Source organism: Plectropomus leopardus, chromosome 5, assembly GCF_026936395.1.
Source record: "Plectropomus leopardus strain MGB_pleo_1.0 chromosome 5, ASM2693639v1, whole genome shotgun sequence".
NCBI classification, from domain to species: domain Eukaryota; kingdom Metazoa; phylum Chordata; class Actinopteri; order Perciformes; family Serranidae; genus Plectropomus; species Plectropomus leopardus.
Genome location: NC_142180.1, coordinates 24,338,838 through 24,365,153, shown reverse-complemented (window position 1 = coordinate 24,365,153; position 26,316 = coordinate 24,338,838). Strand labels below are relative to the sequence as shown.

Genomic DNA, 26,316 nt, shown 5'->3' with positions numbered 1-26,316 from the left:
GGCGGGAGGGGGGGTGGTGACCCTTGTCCGGACCATTCGTCTTGTTCATCATAAGGGTGCGGTGAGCTACACTTTGTCTGGTCCCTCCCCTAGGACCTGTTTGCCATGGGTGACCCTACCAGGGGCATAAAGCCCCCGACAACTGAGCTCCTAGGATAACTGGGACACGCAGACCCCTCCACCATGATAAGGTGGTAGCTCAGGGAGGGGGCAAAAATGGCCTAAAACATCATAATATAGGATGTTGACAAAAAAAAAACCAAAACGCAAGGCTATAGTAAGGCAAAAATGTCAAAATTTGACCAGTCCAAAAAACAGCTCAAAACTGTTGAAAAACACCTAAACAGCATGCCAAGACATGCCATTGCACATAAAGTTGTAAAAACGGCCCAAAACACCATAATATAACATGTCGAAAAAAATGACCCAAAATGCAAGGCTATAGTAAGGCAAAAATGTCAAAATTTGACCCGTCCCAAAAACAGCTGAAAACAGTTGAAAACCACTTAAAACAGTGTGCCAAGACACACAATAGCACATAAAGTTGCAAAAACGGCCAAAAACACCGTAATATAGCATGTTGAAAAAATGACCCAAAATATAAGGCTACGGTAATGCAAAACTGTCAAAATCTGACCCGTCCCCAAAACAGCTGAAAACAGTTGAAAACCACCTAAAACAACCTGCCAAGACACACCATAACATTAAAAGTTGCAAAAATGGCCTAAAACACCATAATATAACATGTTGAAAAAAATGAACCAAAATGCAAGGCTATAGTAAGGCAAAAATGTCAAAATTTGACCTGTCCCAAAAACAGCTCAAAACAGTTGAAAACCACGTAAAAGAACATGCCAATACATGCCATAGAATAGAAAGTTGCATAAACGGCCCAAAACACCATAATATAGCATGTTGATAAAATGACCCAAAATGCAAGGCTATAGTAAGGCAGGACGTCAGGTTTGGCTCAGCGGGTAAATCAGGCGGAAAGTGTGCCTGAGGTTGCTGGTTCAAGTCACATCTGGGACACATGGCTTTTTAAGGCAGCTGTCCAAAGCAAAGGGGTTGACAGACAGGAAGGACAGTCAAGAGACAGGAAAGTAAGTCAAGTTACAGGCAGTTGGGTTGATAGACAGGAAGTTAAGCTGAGAGAAAGGAAGTTGAGTTGAGAGACAGGAAGTTAGGAGGAGGTAGAGGATGGGAGTATAAGAGATGTTAAAAAGAATAAGAACAGGGTAGTAGAAGGGTCAGAAAGTAGAAAGTAAGGGACTGGAACAGGAAAGAGTAGTAAGGTAGGAAAATCAGGAACATAGCACGATGCAGCCTAGCCTGAGTCTGGAAAGATGAAAGAAGGGGATGATACATTCCTTAGGTCTATAATGACAAGGAGCAGTCCTAAAATGAAGAAAGTCCGAACCATCATCAATGATGTACATTGCAATAAACACACTGCAATTGTCTCCTTGTCTCCTGAATTTATATTTATTTATATACTGTATGCTAAATTTCCCCTGCCGAGAACATTTTCAACAGATGTCACTGCCGATACTGAATTTTCTGTTTGAAAATATGACCATACGACCTTAACGTCTGACTTTACAGACAGATATACCAGCCAATATTTCATTTTATTTATGCCATAAAATGTCATTTGGCTGTAGATTCACACATTTTAGACACTGATCATGATATTGCAGAACAAATTAAGGCACGTTAAATTGAGAAATGTATCCTTTTGGCCAATAAATAGGGCGAAGTTGTCCCGAAACCAGTAAGTAAAATCAAAGTAATTAAAAAACTGTGATGTAATAACATACTTTATCCATTAGAGAGTACTGACATGTTTTAATATTCAAGTGTATGGTATTTTGTTTTTTTGGTGACACAATTGTCTCCCTGTCTTGGATAAGAATAGTTTTGGCCAATTCTGTCATTATCCAATAAACTTCAGTCATGGATTTTGTACTGCTGCATAACCCCTTTGCTTGTGAAGCTTGAACTGCCATCCTAGAAGACGCCAACTGGCCAACTTTTCCCCTGAGCCACTCAGTTATTCATGCCATTCTGGATGTTCCCTTTAGCTTTCACATTTGGACAAAAACCTTTAAAAGTCACCTGTCCCAAATAAGGCTCGATCCCAAAACCTCAGAGACAACAACCAGCCATTTAAACCACTGAGCCAAACCTCCTGACACTGTTTTCATTGTTCTCTTTCACACTTTTGTTTGGACAACAAACTAAAGACTTAAAATTCACCTGTTTTGATAAAATTCCCCTGTACTGGTTGATGTTTGCACTAATGATCTCATAGTCTGCAGACAAGCCCTCTAACCAACTGACCTAAACCTTCAGATATTCCAACTGTGTTTTAAATGGCACTTTAGACTCTTCTCCAGGGAGCGGCCTGTAAAACCTACCTGCCCTGGATGAGGTTCAAACTCAACACAATAGTTTTTTTTGTTTAATTAATTAATTTACATGAAATTTTTAGGGTTTGGTCTACAAATGATGTACATTAAGATGACGTGGAATTTATGTGCCCTCCAGTGCCAGTGGGTGCTGGAAGTACTACATAATTTAAAATAGCTCACTGCAGGGTCCATACTTTTTGCATGCATTATCCGAATTTCACAGAAATATACAGCCGTTGTAGCTGGAGTTCACCAGTACCCAACATACATGGGGATGTGAGGGCCCTTTCATCGCTGCTTGCAGCCTTAATTTTATTATGTTTTGTCCATCATGTATATCTGGAAAATAAAACCACTGTATGTGATGTATGATTTTCAGTAACCCTATACTTTCACAGATCCATCTTCAAAATCAAGATAAACGTTATTGTCCCCATGGGGAAATTTGCATGCTACAGACACCAATACACATCCAACAGACACAACTGAGAAACAAAAAAAAAATACTGTTGTAAGTGCAAGATGAAGTCTTTACTTAAAGTAACTGTTACAAGTAATAGTCCTGTATTTACAATACTGCTTAAATAATAGTATAAAAGTATTAATTACAAGATGTCCTTTTTTGTCCTTGTTTAAAAAAAAAAGATTTTCATGAGAAACTTCTATAAACTTCTACACTATAATGATATAATATATATCATGTCATAGTATAGTATGTCCTCCAGAATCATAAAAAAAACCGTCCTAGTAAGGTATGTTGTCCAAAATCATGAAAAAACCTCATAGTAGTGTGTCGTCCAAATTCATGAAAAAAACATCATAGTATAGTATGTCTTCCAAAATCAAGATAAAAATGTCATAGTCATTTATATAAGGTCATATCTGAATGATGTTTTCAAATGATTTTGGAGGACTTAATGTTCTAACAGCAAATGTTTGAAAATCTATCACAATATTAACATTTAAAGAAAAGCCCCAATTTGTATCATTGAAAATGAAATACTGTCATATTTAAAATGAAACGGATTTTTTTCTTCTGTAGAAGAAGTGTTGGCACAGTTAATAAAGAAGGTGAAGCAACTGAAGGTTGTACAGTTTGCACTATAATTTACTGGATTCCTAGTTAGTATGAGTCCCAAAGAGAAATACAAAGGGTATTTTGTTCTACTTTCATTTAATTCCTACGGAGCCCTTAAAGGGTCATGGCAAGAATTCTGGATAGCACTGCTCAGCGCCTTTAAAAAAGAGAGAGGTATGACCACAAACTTTCTATAAATGTATGTATGTAAATATGTATATATATTTGGTAACACTTTCTGTGAAGTCCATGTCTAGATTTCATTATAACGCATTTTACACTTGTATATATGTATATATGTATAGTCTCTTAGTTTTTAGTTTTTTAAGGGTATTCCTTTATATTCTTTTAATATTGTTTGCTCTTTATTCTCTTTGTTCTTACTGTATGGCACTGCTACACCCCAATTTCTCAGTTTTGAGATTAATAAAGTATATCTATCTATCTATCTATCTATCTATCTATCTATGAACACACTTGCCTCTATAGTGCTGTATAATCATAGTTATAAGTACTTGTGGTTATTTATAATGCTTTATACAAATAATCATAAGTGAAAGTATTGTGAGGGAGTGCAAAAATAATCCTAAAAAAATTTTCGCCATGACCCTTGGGGGATCTGTACGATCCTGCTCACACATTTAGGTAAACTGTACCTACTGCATAGAAGAGAGCTCGAGACTATCATCATTCACTGTATTACTTTACTTTAAAGAAATGCAACATCCATTTAATTTCATCATCTGGGCATCTTAAAAGTAAACGAACAAGAAAAAAAACAGGCCAGCGGATGAGTGGGAGGAAAGCACTGCTGCTATGCTTTTGAATGTAACACCTACAAATTCCCTTTTTGAAGAGAGATGACAAGAAACACAGCACAGCTGCTGCTTATAAAGGGTTGAAATTTAAATGTACATTCGAGGGGGCAAATTAAGATACATGTTAGCAGGATGTTTCCACTCAGCAAATGATAAATTGTGGGGTTAAGAAAAGGGTGTGTGCATGTGCATCCACTTCTATAGACTTAAAAAATTAATTATTAGAGTGGTGACTTAAAAGTAAATAGTCACTTGTTTGGTCACCTTGTGGGCAAATGAGTCAGTTAAAGGTCAAGAGTCACTTGGTGGTGGTTCCAGGTGGTTTTGTGTGTCTGAAGAATCCTCTGGACACGGCTGTGGATCTGCTCGCAGTAGGAGGGATGGGGCTGACTGGTCTGGAGCCTGAAGACAATAAATACAAAGAAATTACACATTAATAAACCATATTTCAATAAGCTGACTGACTTAAAAATCATACAGTTGTATACAATAAAAATATCAACAGCCATAGTACAGCATGCTATAAAACAGTCACATTATAGTAAGCTATGCAAAAATCATATTATGGAATTGCATATTTTAGAGTATTTTTAGTAAGATATTATATATAGCATGTCATGAAAACTATATATTGGTGTATATATATAAAAATATATATATAATATTATAAAGTCATAGTATATCATCCAAATTCATGATGAAAAGCCTTAGTGTATAGTATGTATTGTAAAATCATTAAGAAAGATATAGTATGTTGTACATAATAATGAAGAAAGTCATAGGAAAGAATGTTGTCCAAAATCTTGGAAAAAAGTCAAAGTATAGTCCCAGTAAAGTAAGTCGCCAAAAATCATCCAAATACTATTATATGAAGTATTATATGTTATATAGTATGTTGTCCAAAATCATTAGAGATCAGTGTACAGTATGTAGTCCAATGTCATGAAAAAAATATTAGGCCATCAAAAATCATGAATAAAAACGTATGTCATTGGAAATCATACAAAAGCTATATTTAAGCATGCTGTCCAGAATCATGGAAAAAGTTATAGTATGTCTTCCAAAATGATGGAAAAAAGCTATTCTGGTGTATATAATCTAAAATCATTAGAAAAGGTCATCTGTCATTCAAAATCATGAAAAAAGAACATCGTAGTATGTCTTCCAAAATCATGAAAAAACTCAACGCATAGTATATTGTTTAAAATCATAAATAAAAGTCAGGAGGATAGATTTTATGATTTGTTGTCCAAATCACGAAAAAGACTAAAATTATGAAAAAAAATCAGAGTAGGAAATGTCATTGGACACCATAAAACAAAGTCATAGTATAGTATGTCATCCACAATAATGAAAAAAAGTCATAGTACAGTATGTTGTACAAAATCATGTAAAAGAAAGTAATTTATCCCATTCAAAATAATGAAGCGTTCGTCTATAGTATGTCATCCATGTCATGAAAAAAGTCATAGTATGAAAAACTTGTAGTTTAGTATGTCATAAAAAGTCACACTATAGTCTATAGTGCCTATAGTCACACTATTGTACAAAATCATGAAATCATGAAAAAACTGCTGTTCAGAAACTGCAAAAGGTAGTGATAGTATGGTAAGTTGCCAAAGATCAATTTCAGTGATATAAAACACAGAAAAGCAGCAAAATCCACACATTTGAGAAGCTGCATCCAGGGAACGTCAGGCATTTTTCCTTGAAAAAATGACTTCAACAATTCACTGATAATCAAAATCACTTTACATCATGCCTGTGTTTTTTCAAGTTGTTCTCACAGATACAGATATTCATTTTGTCCACTAGTCTGTGCTGTAACACAACACAAGATATGAGAGTTGATTCAAAATGAAACTACATTGACTCAACACTGTTTTCAATAACATACTGTTTTCTCCATCTAAACATTAATTTTCCATCTATATTCAACCTTTCGTGCAAAAAACAAAAATGTGATTCAACAACTGACAGAACCAATGGTGCATTTGAACTGGAGACATAAATGTGCTTCATCAATACAATATAAATGTGTCTGCAAGTTGGCCAAAGGCAGTTATGAAATCCTGCACTGACAGACAGACGGAAGTGAACAGTAATAAATTTCAGTATTGCTTCTCATCCCCATCTATTTGTTGGGAGCGGGGCGGTGATGACTGTCTGACTGACTGGTGTCTCGGCCTGGCTCGCAGAGAGGGAATGGAAGCTTTTCATCTGTAATCAGATAAACTCGCTACCTGCTTCAAAAAGTCATCAAGGACAAATCATCCAGAGACATGAATAGACTGAGACTTCGGGGCTTAGGGAGCAAACGTTGCCACTGGCATCTGTCATTTTCTTTATAGATCAAAGATTCTTGGTAAGACGTGCCCCTCTCCCTGTCGGAGGGAATCTACAAAGGCCTGCTCTAATCTCCCACCCTGCAACTCCTGTCGCGTTTTCAATTGAGAGAAAAGTATCATTCATTTCCTACAATTTACTTTGCAGTTTAAGATTGTCTATTGATTTTAATGTTTACTTATGGACTGAGGAGAAGGGAAGGGGAAAGGAGAGCAGAAACAAACAAACAAACAAAGCGGAACATCGGTCGCGTTGGTGTGTTCAACTCACAGCTGCCGTGATCGATGACAAGGTCTCTCTGAATGTATTAAAGCGTGCATCGGGTCAAATGCATCAGACTCAAGCTGAAACACAAATCAATACCATTTTCCTCTTTTGTTTTCCCTTCTCTCTGCCTCCCCTCTTAGTAATGAACAAACATGACAAGACATCAGCTCCTGTAATTTAAGAGGTGGAGGGGAATTCATCCTGCCTGTCGAGTGTGATCAAAATTAAAGATTGGATGTGTATGAGCTTGTGAACATGCGCATGCACACACACACACACACACACACACACACACACACACACACACACACACACACACACACACACACACACACACACACACACACACACACACACACACACACACACACACACACAGCAGCAGCAGCAGCAGCAGCAGCAGCAGCAGCAGCAGCAGCAGCAGCAGCGTATGACCAACATCTCATGGGATTGCCATGTATTTGTCATATACTGTAATTGGAAACTCATACAGGTGCCTCTTTTTAAGATCTTTTGAGCAAACACCAATGATTTACACAGATGGATTGGGATAAATTCAGGGCAAACACCACAAATAAAGAGGATTATGCTTTCTCCTGCTTTGGTGTGAGTGTGAGCAAATCGGCTGGGTGTGTGGCCAGAACGGTCCTTGCTAACTGGTGTGAGAGCCAAGTCAATCACCATTTTTAGGTTCTCCTAAGAAAACAAAGAAGCTAAGATCACATTTTATGGCTGTAACATTGATCCTCATGCTATGCAATTTTTTTTTTTTTTTTTCAATTAAAGTGGTTTTAATTTTAACATGATTTACAAGCATCTAAAAGGTTAAAAAAAACACTTTTTTCAGGTATTTTCAAGGTCAGGCTGAGGGGAAAGGTTGTATTATCTACAGAGCTTACCTTTCTCTCAGGGAATAGCTGAGATTCAGAGGACTTCTGGAGTTGGACAGGGCGGACGGAGCAAAGGCAGCATCCCTCACAGGGCTTTTAGTCTGAGCTTCAAGTCTGGACTGTGTCTCTGGAGACGACTGGATGCTAACAGAACCTGATTTCACCTGGAAGAGATCGCAGGGCAACAGGGTTTAATTGAATTAACGGTTTTAACCAGTGAATATACTTAATCATTTGTAAGATGTTTTGCCTTTAAGCTTTGAAGATTTAAAAAAATGTTTTTATTAGGTCACGTTAGAAAATTGTCTATGATGTGAAAAATGTTTTTGGCATCATCACAATCAATATAAATTACAAGACATTAGTAAAAATAACAATAAAAGCATTAGGAGAGCTTTAAGTTAAAACATATGCAAACTCTTAGAATAAGAATGAGTAAGAAGTGTATCAAATCAAGTCAGTAGAATATTATAGCTTTATAGAGACATTAACAGAGAATTTTTCTATTATTTTACATTTCTTCACAATATTAAGGAAATCTAAAACAAAATGTGACATAGCACAATTAGTTAACATTATAAACACTTTGAAATCCCTTACAAAATGTAAAAAATTAGCCTTACTCTGGCTGTTCTTGGTCTGTAACTCCCCAGGAGAGAAGAATCTACAACGACAAAGACAAGATAAAAGTTTTATGAAAACAGAAAGCTCAGCTTTAAACTGCATTACAAACTACAGTAACTATTACACCTCATTCCAGGGTTTGAACCAGGGACCCTATTACTGTGAGGCAACAGTGCTAACCACAACACCACCATGACACCCTCCCAGTCAACAGAGCCATGCTATTTGTATATACCAAGCCGAAATAGCTCTGAGATTTGAGGCCAATTTTACATTGTGGTCAAACATGTAACTGCAACTTTCCGGTCCATCATGTAATGTCATGGGGCCCGAAAAGACTTTTTCCCACAGACTCACATTGTAAAAGAGACATTTATAAATCTGTGGATACTTTTGTTTAGCTTCACAACTCCTGCTAGATGACTCATTTCACTATCAGAATTTGATTCATTAGGTCAAATAATATTTCAAAAGCTCACAAAGCTGCACCATTTAATTGTTTCCATCCTCATTCAAGTTAGCCGAAAGCTGAACCAGAAGCTAGCCGCTCTGTCACAGTAAGTCTCAAGTCAGACTCAAGTCCCACAAGGCGGAAGATCTGGGTAATTTTATACCACGAAACTTGAGCTTTTTTGGCGTCATGCACCACTGAGCAACTTTTACAAGAATGGTGTAACAGTATATGTATGTTAGTTTTTGCAATCGAGCATGAAGACCTGCCTGTGTGATGAGCTCTGAAGCTGACGCGGTGTTGGTGAATGCTACCAATCTGCGAGGAGGAGGAAGGAGTTCCCATCACAGAGGCACTACTGCAACGAGAGACCTGGGATAAAACATAAAAAAAATCTGCTGTCAAACAGTATAATAAACTTAACACCACTGTTGTTTGAACTATTCTGTCTACATAGTAAAACACAGCAAGGTTGTTTAGGTACTCAGGCGCTTATTCAGGAGTACTTTGTTCTTCACTTTTAAAAAGCATCCGGATACAGGTACATTAATCAATCACACAATCTAACTACTTCAAATAAGAAATGCTGCAACAAAAGCAGAAAAAGGTTTGGTCTGCTGTATTGCGTAAATGAAATCAACAACATAATACATTCATCACATTCACTCATTTTTTTCATTTCTTCAGTTTGCGCAGAATAAAGGAAAAGCTGTCAAACAACACTTTCACCGTTAAGCCATTTGTCTGTCATCTCAACCCCAAATTATTTCACCAAGAACATCACAGTAAGCAATAAAGCAGACAAAGACAACATTTTGCAGAATAATCACCTATCTCAAAGAGCATGGGTGGGGAATGTGCTTCCCTCTACACAAACAAACAGGGAATTGAGGCTCTGATAATGCATTCACCATGGGGCTAAGCTACTTCATTAGGTATCTATTTGTTAATTGCAGCTTGACTCTCAATTACTGGGGTTAATTGTCGACAGAAGATTCCCCCAGGAAATCCGGAGCGGGAAAACACGCTCCTCGCTTTAATAAAACGCCCATTGTATTCTAGTAAATTCCATTCATGTGTGTGACAAAAACAAACAACTCTCTACCTAATCATTTCTTTTAATAACAGCATGCTAGTGTGGATTTTGATATTCATACCTCAGGATTGGATTTGATGTAAATGAAGAAGCAGAAACACAGAGGGGAGCAGAAGAAGGGAGGAGCACAGAACTAGAGGCTGTGTTGTTCTTGTCCATCAACTTTAGATTCCCTGCGGCTGTGTGATCAGAAAATCACTCCCTTTTATATGCAAATCTCTCATAGCAGTGATATGGCCATAATTAAAGTGTTAACAAATAACCGTGTACCAGCCTGAATCCAGGATGTGTGCTATTAAAGCGCACTCAAGCCCCTCAGTGAGGATAATAGGCCATATTACATGCGCACACATTTTCGTGACGTCAAATTCCATTAACGGCTCAGGTAAAAAGATTAACACTGCTCTCTTATTATGCCCTCCACTTAATCTGCCCACTAGATTATGTTAAATTTTGGGAAGCTCCCGCTGAGGTTTGAACTACATCAATTCAGGATCCCATTAATTTTAACCCCTGTCCACTGAACACATGTATTATTAGCATTAAACAAACCATTGCATCACTTTTTTTTGTCAATTGCCTGCAGTTGGGAAGAATATATCTAATGTTACCAACCAAGAAGGGCGGCTGGCTCTCAGTCTCCTTCCTGAAGTAGTGTGGCCCCAGCTGGAGATGTCTGAGCCTCTGCCTGGCATCCTCTGAAAGCTGGCACATCTTGCGGTGGGTATAAGGGGACAAGGCGCGTGTCTTTGAGGAAACTGTAGGCTGCTGGTAGCCAGACTCTACAGGAACTCTAGGAGAGGTGTTTATTCTTTCTTTCTTGTTTTTCTGGGGACTTTGGCCAGATTGGGATGAGGACAGGGAGTGTCTGGATGTTGAGGATGATGCAGAGTTTGTAATTCCAGCATTTCCAACATTCATCTTTTCCTTCCCACCTTTCTTAGAGACACAGTTTGCATCATCTATTTTGGAAAAATGCCTCCTGGATAGTGAAGACTTTTTTGATGAACTCTGTCTGGATGGGGTTAAAGATGTCCTCACTGGAGAAAGACAGCAAGTCTGTGGGTGCAGGGACAGAAATCAATGGAAAGAAAGAGAAAGAAATAAGTTGATATGTTTTAACTTGTCAAACTACCCTTACAGCTCTCCATGTTGAGGTGACACATAACATCTGTCTCTGCAGTTCAGATCTCGATGCAGACCAAAGTGTTGTTCCTTTACACAAGCATCAGCCATTTCAGCCATTAAGGCAGCTGCTCTCACTCTCGACACAGACTTGTTCTCCCTGGACAGAACCATTAAACCATTAGCTAAATCATTCAGCTTAAGTATTACAACAACAACAGCTCTCGCAGTCGGCACTGCCATGGAGACAACCTCTGCAGAATTACTTCAATAACTCTAATGGCCACTAACATCATTCTCCGATGCAATATCCCACTTCCTGCGGGTAATGCCAACCGGGGATAAATAAGTTAAGATAAAATGTTAATTGCATTTGATGGCCATCTTCAGTCTAATATGATAAAGAGGCATTACCTGGCTGTAAAACAAAGATAATCTAAATGCTAATTAGGGAAATCACACAACATTAAACTATTTTTAAGAGAAAATAAATGATGAATAAATCCTCATCGAGGCTGCCATTTGAGATTGGTCTGATTTAATAAAATCACGCAAAGTATGCTCTCCCACCCCCACATCTACCACCATCTCTGCCTTGTTTTAGCTCCTCTATCTTTCCACTACTGGAGGGCAGTGCTTTGAGCTAAATGCTAACTTCTGCATGCTAAAGACATCCATCACTCTAACATGCTCATAATAGCAATGCTAACATGCTAATGCTAAGCTGGTGTAATCTTGACAAGGATCAGCACCAAACACAAAGTACAACTGAGGCTGATGGGAAGGTTGTTAGTTCTGCAGGTAATTGGTCATTATATCATACAAAAACATTTTTGAATATGGTGCTGGATGACAGAGAGAAATGGACTGTCTGTACCAAATTGCATGGCAATCAATCTAAAGTTAACCAGTCAAACTCAAGGACTTTCAAGTACTTTTTCGAGCACTCATTTTTATTTTCAAATATGAAATTATTTTCTCCACAAATACGTGTTGTAAAATATCCTGGAGCTGACTATTTAATAGTTTCAACAAGCCTGTTGACACACCAATCTCTTACTGCTCATATGGCATTAGAAAACAACTGCAAGAATGACTCTTCTTGGCTACCTTGTTTAAAACACATATGTAATACTTTTCATGAAATAAATTATAATTCGATTAGGGTTATGTTAGGGGTGTTATTATATTCAAGTATTTTTTACAGACCATGTTAAAAGATGTCGATATTTCAAGGTATTCCAGTACTTAAATATCTGAGTGTCAGATTCCAGTACTTCAAGCACCTCAAGCACCTTGTACGATCCCTGGATAGAGGAAAAGTCAACTCATCAAAGTCAATAAGATGCATCGCCTGAGCACAATGAATGTTGGTACAAAATATTATACCAATCCATCCAGTAGATGTTGACCTATTTTTTACGGAAAATGTTAAAAATACAGACCTGCTGGTGGCACAAAACTAAAAGTCAGGGGATCACCAGAGTCATTAGGGTGAATGCTCTGGAAACTCTGGATATCTTTACAAAATTTCACAGCAATCCATCTGACAATTGTTGAGATATTTCAGTCTGGACCAAAGTGGTGGGCTGACAGGCTGACAGACAAACCAAACAAAATTGCCACCCCTAACTGCTACCACGGCTAAAAATGACTTTTGGATTAAAAACTGTATTTACCTGAGAATGATAACAATGAACAAAAGATAAGAGCACCTCAAAGAGTAAGACATTGCTAACACAGTGTATGTTCATCACTACTGTTTCAGACGTTTTGTAGAAGTTGCTACTCTCACTCTAAATCTCTATTAAAGTAGGACAAGGTTTGTCAGCTGGGCGGGCAGGCAGTCACAGAAATGCCTATGCTGAGGAGCCATTAGGAGAGAGAAAATGGAGAAATTCTACTGTCTGACAGCCACAGCGGTGCTCTGATCCAGACATCTCCCTGAGGGGCCAAGAGAACACTCTGACAATCTGCTTCGCTGTCAATGACATCCCATTTAAACAAATAGCTTAGCTTAGGTTACTGCACCTGGGAAATGCATGGTAGTGTTTTTGGCAAAACATGCCAACCGCTGCCTGATGGATCATATGTTACAAAAAGGACTGTTTGCGAAAGATTTTCACTCTTGCTATTTTTTTTTTTTTTAAGTAACACTCTTTTTTAGTCTAGAATTGGAGCATTATACTACCTGAGACTACCTTTGTATGTACAACACCTCACACACAAGTAAGTCACACAAGACCATGGAGGAGTAGATTAAATTGAAGTCCGTCTTTAACAAAGGATTATTATTATCAATTGATCTGACAGTTCTTTTTTTGACTAAACATAGACAACGAAAAGAAGCCAATCATGACAATTTAGAGCTGGGACCAGAGAATGTTTGTCATTTTTGTTTAAACAATTAAAAACATTTTTATTTTGCAAAACAGTTGATTTTATTTTTAGTCAAGTGTTTGAGCTCTTTACTGAAAAATGCAACATGGAATGTGATCATGTTGTATAACAAAACATGAGAATGCCCATACAGGGGAAAGAAGAGGCGGTGAGAAAAGAAAATTCAAAAATTTTAAGAAATGAAACATGATTTTATACAGCTGAGCACAGTTACCCTTTAAAATCCACAAGGGCACAGTGGCAGACGCAGGTGACCCACCTATCGGATAATTTATGTAAAAAAACATAACTGGCTGACTGGTTCTGTGACAAAAATCCTGTAAACTCCCAGCTAGTTGGAGATGTTAGAGAAGCCTTGCTATCAGCATCACAGATCTGCCTCCCCGTAATTACATTCACAAGGAGAGAACAGATACCCTTGAAACACTGCCAGTATGGATAGATAGTTGCAGTAGCCATGGCAACAATAGAAGGTGGGTATGTATGGTGAAAACAGAAAAATCTGATGGTAAGCGATACCACTCATTAGAGCCCTCTAGAGATGAATCTGTTATAGCTTTGGTCAACACTTACACAGTTGTGATCAAATACTGGATGTTTTGAGCTGCCACACAGTCTGATAAACACTCTCTTTATTTGACTTATGAGTGGCATTTGGATGGATTTTTACTGCCTAAATTTTGACTAAGCTGGTATGAAAAACCACGCACTGACCGCAAAATGTATGTGTAAAGAACAAGTGTTTTATGAATCAACAACAGACATAAAGCAGACAAACCAAAAGCAGATAAAGGTAAAATAAATCTGAAAAGCTGGCCACGGTGTTTTTGTATGTCTCTGTGTATTCGGGTGTCTGTACTGATCTATGAGATGTAATAAAAGCACATACTTACTGATGAGGCAGGCCAGCTGTCTCTCCCATCACTTTCTTCTATGACTGATGTTGTGGCGAACTCCACTTTGGGGGAGATTCCCTAGAGGGAGCAGGACAATAGGAACAAACACAACACCTTTAACAGGGAGATGAAGCCAAACGGACAGATAATAGCACTGCTTGGAACACCAATTTACAATCACAAATCTTCAATCTGCTTCTGGCTTGAGAAAAACAAATTGCAGAAAAGAGAAAGGCTCCAGTGATGTTTAAATAATATGGCATTTGGAGAGAGACATCTAAATTGCTATGTAGGCCTCAAACACAAACACATAAAAGCAGCGGTGAGGGGAATGGTGTTTAAAGACATTTAAATATGCCAGTTAGTGCCTCGGAGGAAAGGGGAGGATAGAAAAGCAACCCGCAGCCACAGAGAGATGAAGGAGTGAAAGGAGGAGGAGGTAGGAAGAGAGAGATGATATATGAAGAGGAGGACGGAAAAGCAAAAATGACAAGATGGAGAAGGACTGAAAAGAGAGGAAGTTCTATGTTTGGTTTTTTCTGTCTGTTTAGCAAAGGCAGTCAACATTTCTACATGGAAAACATTTCTGAAGACATTATTTCATTTTGTATAAGACAGAGCCGTGTCTTTGAATCCTGGAATCTTGGTAGTGAACCTTCCTGCCATGTGCACAGACAGCCATTAGGAGAGGACTCACTTTAAGAAAACAAAAATCTTCTGTCTATAAATGACACGTGTAACATTGGTGCCAGTCAAGCCAGATCACATAGTGAGCACACTGTGGGGTCGCTTTGACACATGAATGTTTAAATGCATTAACTGACATCCCTACTTTAACCAATTCACAGGGTTCCCACACAGTTTCATGGACAAAATTTTTAAACTTTTCAATGACTTTTCAAGAATCCATAAGAAAAATGCTTTTTTTCACTTGCCCCACTTGCATGGCCTTTTTCCAACATATCGGACTCAAACTTTATTTAATCATAATTAGCACAGCATGAGGAAACGTATGTGATGGTAAACAAAATGTTGTACAAACTGACACATATTACAGCTACATTATGTTGTCAGCTACAGAAAATGAATTTGCTGTAATGTTAGATTACATAGGAGGTTATTCACAAAAGATTACTGTAAGAATTTTCATTACACTAAAAAAAAATTCCAAAACTTTTTAAAAACTTAAATGACTTTTACTGATTCTATGACTTTTCCAAGCCTGGAAAATGTAACTGTGAAATTCAATGACTTTTACAGGTTTTCAGTGACTGTGGGAACCCTGAATTTCACAGTGAGCAGAAGTGGAGGTACCTTTGCAAGCTAGAAATACAAGTGATACACATGCGCCCATTTTCAGCCTTTAGATAGCTGTTTGACCAAGAAGCAGTGAAGGAAATGTGGCGTAACCTGCAGGACACATACATCCATCCAGCCCTGATTTTGTTTTCAAACACTTTCCATGCATCTTTATTGTCCGCACTTATTAATGTGGTACTCTTTTCTCCTTAGTATGCAATTTCACTGACATAACTCATCTTATCTGGCACCCCCAGATTCAAATTCATAATAGGAATTGTATGATTCCATCAGCAGCAACATCACCACCAGCATGTCCAGATCCCCAGCAGAGGAAGAAATATCCTGGACCATGTGTATACAAATATTCCTGACAGCTACAAAGCCCTCCCATGCCCTTACTTAAGCCTGTCAGATCATATTTCTCTGCTCCCTCTGCCGACATATTATCAGCTGATAAAAAGGGTCAAACCAACTGTTAAAACTGTGGACAGATGAAGCCACAGCAGCTCTACAGGACTGTTTTGAGGGCACAGATTAGCAAATGTTTAAAGATGCTGCCACTCAAGATAACAGGATCAATCTTGAGGAATATGCATCTTCTGTGACATCATATATCAGCAAATGTGATGATGACGTGGTGATTACAAACACGGTGAGATCAATCCCAAACCAGAAAGCCTGGATGAGTGGGGAGGTGATGGCTCTTCTCAGAGGATGCATTATCGCAAGAGCACAACTGAGAGCTGGCATCAAGGAGGCTAAGGGGAGATATCAGCAGAGACTGGAGAGAGACCTCAACAGCAACAGCACTAGAGATATGTGGTTGGCGATTCAAAATGTCACAGGCTACAAAAGCAGGAGCACCCCCATCATATGTGAGGCCACTCTGCCGGACAAGCTGAACACATTTTACACTCGCTTTGACCTCCTCAATAAGGACTCAGCTGTGAAGTCTACTCCGCATCCAGAGGACTGGCCACTCTCAGTGACCGGAGCAGATGTGAGAAAACTCCTGCTGAGAGTGAATATAAACAAGTCTGCAGGCCCAGACAACATTCCTGGATGTGTACTAAAAACTTGTGCTGATCAGCTACGTAATGTTATAACTGACATTCTTAACATCTCACTCTCACAAGACATTGTACCCTCCTGCCTCAAGAAAGCCATCATCATCATGCCTGTACCTAAAAGATCTGCTGTGTCTAGTCTTAATGACTACTGCCCAGTGGCTCTTACCAACATCCTGATGAAGTGCTTTGAGAAACTGGTTCTCCAGCACATCAAAGACAACATTCCTGCCAGCCTGGACCCTCACCAGTATGCTTTCAGAACTAACAGATACTGGATACTGGATTTCCTCACATGCAGACCCCAGAGAGTTTAGACTGGCAGTCACATTGCCTGTACATTGGTGCTCAACACCTTAGCCCCCCAGGGCTGTGTGCTCAGACCCCTCCTGTTCACACTGTACACCCATGACTGCACTCCCAGACATAAGGAGAACTCTAATGTAAAGTATGCGGACGACACCACCATCATTGGCCATATTACAAACAACGATGAGAGTTCATACCTGAAGGAAATCAACAATCGTGCAGAGTGGTGCACAGAGAACAACCTACTGCTCAACGTCAGTCAAAGTAAAAATAAATACTGTGCGATTCAGAACACACCCGTCTTTCAACCCAGAAACCAAACCAAAACAGTGAAAACCATTTTCAGATTGAACGTGCCCAAGGTGCCAGGTAAATCAATATCTCTAATTGGCCTCCTTCCTTCTCTAAGCAAACATGTGATCAATCATGTGATCTCTAGAGAGCTGCTCTTAAAAGTAACTTTTACACTTCTCTGCAGGTTGATAAATGTGTCTTGTTGCTCACACTCAGCAAGTAATTTTTTTACTCTTATGTTGACTCTTTAGAGCGTTCTTTAATACAATTCTTAGAAGTTTGATGAATAAAGGCGCAGGTGTTGGAAGGAGGGTTGAAAAAATATATAAAAAGAATAGACGGAAAGTAGCTCACAGGAAAGGAGGAGGATCTCTTCATCAGTATCTCTCTCTCTGCAGCTCCTTCCCTGGAGCTCAGTCTGAGACCATGGTACAGGAAATCTCTGCTGCTCGCCTCAAACGTGGCAAGGACCTCGCCCTCTAAAAATCATACACCGACAGACAGTAAACAGGAACACACACATACACATAATCCAAGTTAGAGATCCTGTTTTTGCAGAGTAATGACTAGATACAGTTGGGACCTAAAATGCCCATATGGCATCATCAGAAAGCATACCTGGAGGCACCAACTGAATCAGCTCAAAAGATGTTGTGTCAGCTAAGAGGAAGGAAAGCACAAATAGACTGTGAGCTAATGATCAGTATCACAGCTAATATCCTATAAGCTTGCATAGCAGAGGATTCAGGGCTAGAAATGAGGAGGCAAATCCCAAACGGCCGTTTACCTTCCAGGAGGTCAGCTACATCAGCAGGGTCAACAACACCGGGGAAAGTCTAGTAAAAAAGAGTACAGACAAAGCAAATCAATACTTATAACAAGATGAGGCAGACAGCCCGGTATCTAACTCTGCCTTTCTCCCCCGGGGAAAGATGGCCTCTTTTATCGAGAGTTAGAGCAGTCATGTTGAAATTGAAAGGTTGCTGGTATGAATCCGCAGAGTTAAAAAAAAATAAGCCAGTAAAAGCCTGCAGAGTATGCAAGAAAAGAAGTAAAAAAAGAAGTACTAGGAAGGAGATTTCTTTACCCTTTGTCCTTTGTAGATAAAAGTACAATCAATAGATGTTAATAGGAGCCGACATAAGATCTGGTACATGACATGAAGATGTGATATGCATCTCTTTTTGATATCTGAAAAATTTGCACTACTCCTCTCACCATCTCTCTGGCTATATCTGACAAAAACAGCCACATACATATGGTAATTCTACATCTTGTGCCTCAGTAATGGAGACAGCTCTTGTTTCAGTAAGTTATTATTCTCACCTTGACAAATACCATTTTGTGTTGGAAGAGTAAAGGGAACACAGGTGGCAAACATGGAGTCTTCCTGTACTGGCCCATGATACACACACTGAGGTAGACGTGGTTGTTTCTGGTTAGGAGCACTCCTGGACATGTGACCTGCACATTAACAGTGTAATGAGGGGACAAAAGTGACAGGACAGGCATTCTGTTGTTTTTGTACATGTCCTTCATTGGCAGATTTTTTTTTGTCTCATAACACAGTTATATCAGCTATATGAACAACAGGTGTGCAGTTCTCTGAGGAAATATCCATATCACTAGGACCTTTGTACTAAAATAAAAGATTTTTTTTAGCTTGCAAAACTAGTTAAAGGTCTCCAGTGTGTAGGATTTAGGGAGATCCAGCAGCTGAGGACTGCAACCAGCTGAAACTTCTCCCGCATGTAGGAGCTATGAGCTATGGCAGCCGACAAGAAAACACAAAAACACTAGTGACTTTATCTAGAGTCAGTTTTTGGTTTGGGCTAAAACATGGCAGACTCCATGGAGGAGGACCTGCTCTAAATTAGAGACAGCTATACACTCTTTGTAAAATAAATCAGTCTCATACTCTGTTTTGAAATGATTATAAATTACATCATCTATATCAAGCAAAATAAATTCAAACTCAAATGTAGATATAAATGGCTAATTCTAAGGTAACAATAATACAATTCTTGCCTTTAAATCCCCCTAAATGCTACACACCGGACCTTTAAGCTGAATAACTTCTGAGTGGAAATGAGACCAAATCAGCTTTCAAATGAGATCATGCACATTAAAGGGAGCATAACATTTTTAAAAAAATCAGTGATCTCTATGTGGTTGTAATTTAAATTTGCTTTAAAGACAATTTAACCTTTTGGTTCAAGATTACTAGCACATGCTCAAGGGGATTTCTATTAGTTTATGACTGAAGTAAGAAAGCAAAAAAGAGTTAGCAAAGAAAATATCTCAATTGGATATGTCTTAAACAATTTAAAAGAAACAAGTTAAATATGTTAATTTTGTCCGCGTGATTAAAAGCAACATGATAGACAGGCAAACATTTAACTTTAGCCTTAAAGGTGATTTAATTTTAAATGTCTGTTATCTCAAACACGAAAAGAAAGTGAAGTTACTGCATACTCCGTCGTATTCGTGATGTAAAGTGAGATTTGGGGAAAAGCACTGACGGTGAGCTGATACACGTTAACTTAGTCATATCTTTACCTTTTACACACATTTACGCTAACCTTACAAGTTGTGTTACAGCCGTTAGTTTACGTTAGCTACGTTAGCTAGTTGACGGAGGGTTAAGGAAAGGGAAGAGGATGTGAGTTCGCTAGCTAGCTTAACGTTAACTAAGCTAACGTTACAGCAACAAGTCTGAAATTTGGAGCGAAGAAGCAGTGTTATGACACACTTACTGTCTGAATGTCCAAGTATACGGTACATTTCAGAGACTTTAGGAGCACTTTAGAGGAGGAAAGCTTAGTCTTCTCTGAGGCCATTCATCCAACTTTCAAACAGCGTTGTCATGGCTGCAGAATAGAATTAGTCACAGGGCGTTTGGTTTGAACAGTCACGTGACCAAGCAGTGACAAATCAAAACCTCTCTCTGCACGCCGGCGCAACACACATACGCGCGCGCGCGCGCATGCACGCATACACACTCACGCACACACGCTCACGCACAGACACGCATGCGCGCACACGCTCACATGCACACACACACGCACGCACGCACACAGATTTCTGCACATTCAGAGTGCATCACAATCACTGTTAAATCTACCGCTACCGTTCAAACATTACATATCATCCACAAAGCAGTGTTAAGATACCCTGGAATCAACAGATATATATTCAAACAGTACATTTCAAGGGGCAGCATGTCGGGTTTAGTGAAATCTTGCACAGATTGCAAACAGCTGAAACTTCACAAGCTTGAACTTTCAGCTGGGATTTCTTTAATGATCATCGTTCAGGAGGTTTTTACCAGGTGATGAATTATATGCAAAAGTCTCCTTTTCTCCAAAACAAATGGATACATTGATTAAAACCAGTTAAAACACTTTTTTCCTTCTCTTTACAAATTATTGTTTTTCCTACTCTGTTAAGCTGGTCGCACACAGACTTCTACTTTAGCACCTGTTAATGCATGCTAAACCATTTTTAACTGATAACCAGACGTTCAGAAGATTTTTTTTCGGGAGCTGAATTATCTGCAGAGGTCTCTTCCTTCACCAGACAAACCAACACAATAATTTAAACCAGTAAAAACACAGAATAAAGCAGATTCATGTTAAAAACCAGTGTTTTTCTAATGCTGTTTAGCTCATTGTGTAGGGACTGCTAACTACAGCGCCCCATAAATGGCCCTATTGAGAGCCAGTGTTTCGTCTGTCTATTCTAGGCTACTGAGTGCAATGTGGTGGACTCAGTGGACAAAGACCTGCAGCCTATGTAGAAATAAACATCTCATTCTAAGACAGAGATCCAAATGTTCCTTATATAGCCTCCTCTGTCTCATTTTTATGAAGACAATCATTAGTGTTATCAATATTGAGATAATAGAGCAACAGGTGATTAAGTGATTCAGTGTTTAATGACTAATTACAATACCAACAGAGATAATTACACCATAAAATTACACCATATAGTCATAAAATAAGTCGGTTAACAGCAGGGAAGCATGCATTTATTTACAACATTCAATTAACAACAAAAGGGAGCTGCTGAATGAAGGCCTCAGATGGACTTAAGATGGGGAACCAGTCTGTCTTCCTTTGCCATTCAGTCGTCCACATTTTATACTTGCTAAATAACCCAAGAGGAAACTTGTTCTGATTTTAGTCCTGCAAGTACCAGTCATCCCACTGTTACAAATCTGTGAAAATGAGTCTTTATAGCCAGGGAGATGTGGAGCTTCTAAAGGCAATGAAGTGTGAAGGATCCTCCTGCTACGGTGCTCTGCATTTTATACATGCTCAGTCTGTGTCCGTCTGTCCGTCTGTCTGTTTGTCTAGTGCCTGACACCCTGGCTCTTCGCCGTCTCTCTGTCTGCCGCATCCCTGCCGACACCGTTGCCCTTTCTGTTACTTTCGCCTGTCTGGGACATCACCTCAGAGCTGGAGACAAAAATATATCAATATAAGTGAATGAGATGGAAGGGTATACCTCAGGAAACAGTGAAATAAAAATACACTAATTGGGCTGAATATAAGCAAAATGTCAAATTTGATAATTGATTTAATTTCATGTTGATTTATTCATAATCACACTGCTTTACCTTTGAATGTAAGTTGGCCTATTATCCTTGATAAGGTTGTTAAGTTTGTAGTAATCCAGGAAGGTTCGAGCCACATTCCTGCCCAGTTTCGTGTCTGAGGACAAGGAGTTAAAGCTGATCGTCTTTGGAAGAACATTGCTTAAAACATTTCTCAGAACAGTGGTTCCCAAACTGCATGAAGGAGCCATTGCATTGCAGAGTGAAACAGTGTTGCACAGAAAATTATCTCTTGACTGCGGTTTATCATTTGAGCATGTTTTAGCTTATTGTTTTGCTTTTATGGGTCATGACTTTAGTGTTTGGTCTACTCTCACCCCTTTAACTTCCTCCTGTTCAACACCAAAGCAGGTAGATAAGGTTAGAGATTAGCTGTGGAGTATTCGGCAGCTGTAGAGCCAAATATTTCTCTAAGGAGTCAGAGAGTGAATATTGGACTTATTGAATCAGACAAAAACATGATTCAAAATAAATGCTGATGTTGCTCTGTGTTTTCCGTATATGTAAAAGGACTAAATCACCATGTTTGTTTGCAATAACTTCCAGGTAGAAAACCCTCATGCAGCCATGCCACATACATTAATAAACCAGATTTTACCGCCATGCAGTGTATGCCTCTGCACACCAGTCATGTTGCACCTTTGACCTTTTGCATATAATATGTCAGCACGTCGTCATTATATCCTGTAAAACATTTGTGTAAAATGTTAGCGTATGAATTCTTGAGTTATGGCCAAAAACATGTCTTGTGAGGTCAAAGTAAAATTTGATGTTTGGCCACCAAATCACCAAATTCCATTCAGTTCATCAGTTTGCGTCAAATTGGAGGAAATTCCCTCAAGGCCTTCTTAAGATATTGCATTCATGAGAATGGGATGAAAACATAATGCCTTCGATCAAAAATGTTGCAGGTGCCAAGGCATAAAAACAATAGTTCTCTGATGCTAGCCAAAATGACAGACAAAGTTTATTCAGAGCCCACAGCCATAGATAAAGCTTAGAAAATAACGAGAAGTTTCCAACAATTAAAAAGAGGGCGAAAGATTAATTATGATTTCAGACATTTACCATTTTAATATCTGTTATGTATATTTTGCATGACAGATGTAAGCCACTTAATCTCCACTTCTACTTTGGATATGTTTAACATAAAGTTAAAGCCTTAAATTCATCCTTTCTGTCCTCACCAACACAGCCAGTGCACGACAGTGAATAACTACCAGATAGCTACTGGAGAAATGAGCAGCGTAAATACTCAAGGCGCTAACACATTGCGTTGAATGAACTGAGGCTAAATCAACTGCATTTCTTTCACCTCAGCTAAATACACAAGGCTGGGATGAATCACACAAAAACAATTACTTATACACTGAGGCCTTATTTAAATTCAGGGGTGAGCGCACACATCATCCCTCGGCCCAATCGTCCCTCACCGCATTAGGGACAATATCAATAACGTCTACTGCTTTTATAAAACAGCTGAGCGCCTATGAGTGCTGTTGCTAAGCCTGTGATCATTAGGCTAGCAGAGCAAGTAATGATGACAATCAGGTTCAGATAATGAAGAAGTAGAGAACCGCAGAATGCCAACAATGTTCCCAATCAACGAGAGCGAGGATAAAGTAAATACAGATAAATAAGAACAATGTTGCTAACGTAAGTAACTTGCATCAAGTCACTGAGGCTGAAAAACACCATCAATATCATCCATCCAGCCTTTTAGACACATGTCCATCATCCTTATTCCATTATTGTCCATCTATAAAGAATGTACATTCATACTGCTCATATAGATCCCAACACAAACAAAGACATAATGAATTTTTTTCCCCTCGATTTTGAGGCATTGATGTTTAGCTACCTCCATTCTTTACCAGGTTGGAGCATGATGGAGCAACACAGAGACATAATCTGTCACTTTCCCCTGTCATTACCTTCTTGATACTCAGATACGGCCTGTCATCCGCTGGACTATTTATCTGTCACAAACCTGTGATTGAAACAACTGGCATACAGAAAAAGATTTTTTTTTTAAAGGATGGAGATTCAGTCATTTTTATTTCTTTTTTCCAATTTCTTGTAATGATCAAAAAATAGCCCAAGCTTCATCAATCCTGGTTGCAATACAGGTGAAAATCTATTGTTCAAAGCCTGTTAACTTGTACACCATCCATCCTTGGTTTGAACGGGCTGTCTGGGCGTATTCTTCAGCCTTTGTAGTTTTTCATACTTCAAGCAACACACACACAAACACAAGGGCGTGTAAGTAAGGCCTGTAAATATGTGAACAAACCCCTCGGCAGCGAGTCTGTCACCTTGGCCTTTCAGGGCGTGTTTTTGCGTATGTTCAGGAGTCTGCAAAGGACTTCATTCTTCACCCGGCAGGCTGATGGCAATGCTCTCCACACGACTCCAGAGTCTATATTTACATCCCATCTGGCTGTTTGTCTGTGAGACCTGCATCAGGCCAGACTTGTTGTGAGTGTGTGTGCACGGACGGACAGCACAGTCTGTCTCATTACAGCTAGCTGATGATACTGATTAGGTTGAGATAAAACTACAGATGAACAAACTAAGGTTACGTCCTTCTGAATCTTGCTTTTATGCTAATTTTAATGCATAATAGTTATAAACAGGACTAAGAGTCTGCAGCCATGCTAGCAGGACAGCTGTGCTTTCAGCTTAATGGTAATTGCCTGCTTTCTCAGGACGACCATGCTAATATGCTGATGTTTAGCAGGAAAGGATGTTTACTGCACGTTTTTAAGCATCTTAGTTTAGCAAGTTACCATGTTTGCTAATTATCACAGAAAGTAGAGCTGAGGCCGATTTAAATCAAACTGACATAAAATTAACTTGGACAAAATGACCTCAAAGAAACATAAAATCACTACAAAGACACACAACAAGACACAACAACAAAATGACTACAAAAAGACACAAAATTACTTCAGACTGACATATTAACTCAGTCAGACACACAAGTACCTCAAACAGACACACAAAAACCATAAGGAAACTACAAAGACACATGAAATGACCTAAAGGAACACAAAATGACATCAAAGAAACACAAAAGTAGAAAAAAGAGACAAATCACAACCAGAAAAGACACAAAACGACCTCGAACAGGCACAAGATTGCCTCAGATCATGCAACACAACCACAAGGATACACAAAGTGACTAAAAACACACACGAAATAACCAAAAAAAGACACAAAATTACCTTATATTGACACAAATGACCTCAAAGAAACACAAAATTATTATAAAGAGACACATAACTACCACAGGGAAGCACTAGATGAATACAAATGCACACACACACACACACACACACACACACACACACACACACACACACACACACAAAGATGCAAAATTGCCTCAAAAAGACACAATAATGATGAAAAGAGATACAAAATAACCTCAAAGAGACAAACAAGACATACAAATGGATTACTAAGACACATAAAATGACTCAAAATTGCATGAAACTGACACAAAACAACCAGAAAAACAACCACAAGGAGACACGATGCTACCATAAAGAGGCATACAATGAATATGAAGAGACACGAAACAACTAAAGATTACCACAAAATCACAAAACAACCTCAAAGACACACAAAATCGCTTCAAGAAGACACAAAACCACAAACAGATTCATAACAACTACAAAGATATGCAAAAGCAAGTCTATGTGCTTTGCTCCTTAGCAGAGGTGGTAGAGCCTTTGCATATCTATGCCCAGGAGCCTATATTCTCATAATCCACCAATCCACTGTATCAAACATAAAGAGATCACTAAGGTTATTATAGTTTATCCTGAGGGGGCATGAATGTGTTTAACAAATGTCATGGCAAATCTAGTCAAGTATACTGAAATGTCACAATATAGGTGGAAACTTTGACCTACTGGTGACACTAGAGGAAAAGTCAAGGGATCATTTAAGTCATTAGGATTAATCCTCTGAGAACCATGAATGTCTGTACAAAATTTCATTGCAATCTGTTAAACGACTGTTGAAATATTTCAGTCTGGACCAAAGAAGAGCTCCAACTAACTGATGGACCGACAGACAGCGGAGATATTCCCATCTCTAGAGCCCCTGCCACGGTCAAAATAACACAAACGTAAACGATGTAAACACACTCACATATACCTGTATGCTGTCTACATTAACAAACTCCTTGATGTCTACTTTCTGACCTCAGGAAAGTTTTTGGTGTTTTCCTCCTTTCCCTTTCATCAGCAGAGCTCGGTGCCAGTCCTGAGCTCTTTGGCCAGGCACGCTCAGCGACAAAAATATCTCCCGG

The 26,316-nt window shown here is 38.9% G+C and overlaps 2 protein-coding genes across 4 annotated transcripts in view; both read right to left on the bottom strand.

The window, feature by feature from the left end:
- Positions 1-2,535: 2,535 nt before the first annotated feature.
- On the bottom strand, positions 2,536-20,303 carry spata6 (spermatogenesis associated 6). 2 transcript variants are annotated; one of them, XM_042483873.2, is made up of 11 exons: positions 20,134-20,303; positions 18,704-18,841; positions 18,165-18,213; positions 17,996-18,037; positions 17,732-17,856; positions 14,403-14,483; positions 10,600-11,043; positions 9,158-9,260; positions 8,437-8,477; positions 7,823-7,977; positions 2,758-4,712 (listed from the first exon to the last, which is right to left on the bottom strand). In XM_042483873.2, exons 1-11 carry the CDS (start codon positions 20,215-20,217, stop codon positions 4,595-4,597), a joined length of 1,380 nt encoding a protein of 459 aa, XP_042339807.2. In that variant the 5' UTR covers positions 20,218-20,303; the 3' UTR covers positions 2,758-4,594. The 2 variants fall into 2 exon arrangements, with proteins under 2 accessions (XP_087933909.1, XP_042339807.2); XM_088077783.1 differs by lacking the exon at positions 10,600-11,043 and having other exon boundaries at positions 2,536-4,712.
- A 268-nt stretch (positions 20,304-20,571) lies between these two features.
- The window catches only part of agbl4 (AGBL carboxypeptidase 4), a 497,335-nt gene continuing 491,590 nt past the window's right edge, over positions 20,572-26,316 (bottom strand). For both annotated transcript variants that reach the window (XM_088077779.1, XM_088077780.1), the window contains 2 exons: positions 21,999-22,092; positions 20,572-21,837 (listed from right to left, as the gene is read on the bottom strand). In XM_088077779.1, the coding sequence (XP_087933905.1) occupies positions 21,732-21,837; positions 21,999-22,092 (200 nt within the window). In that variant the 3' untranslated portion in view covers positions 20,572-21,731. The remainder of the gene's footprint in view (positions 21,838-21,998; positions 22,093-26,316) is intronic.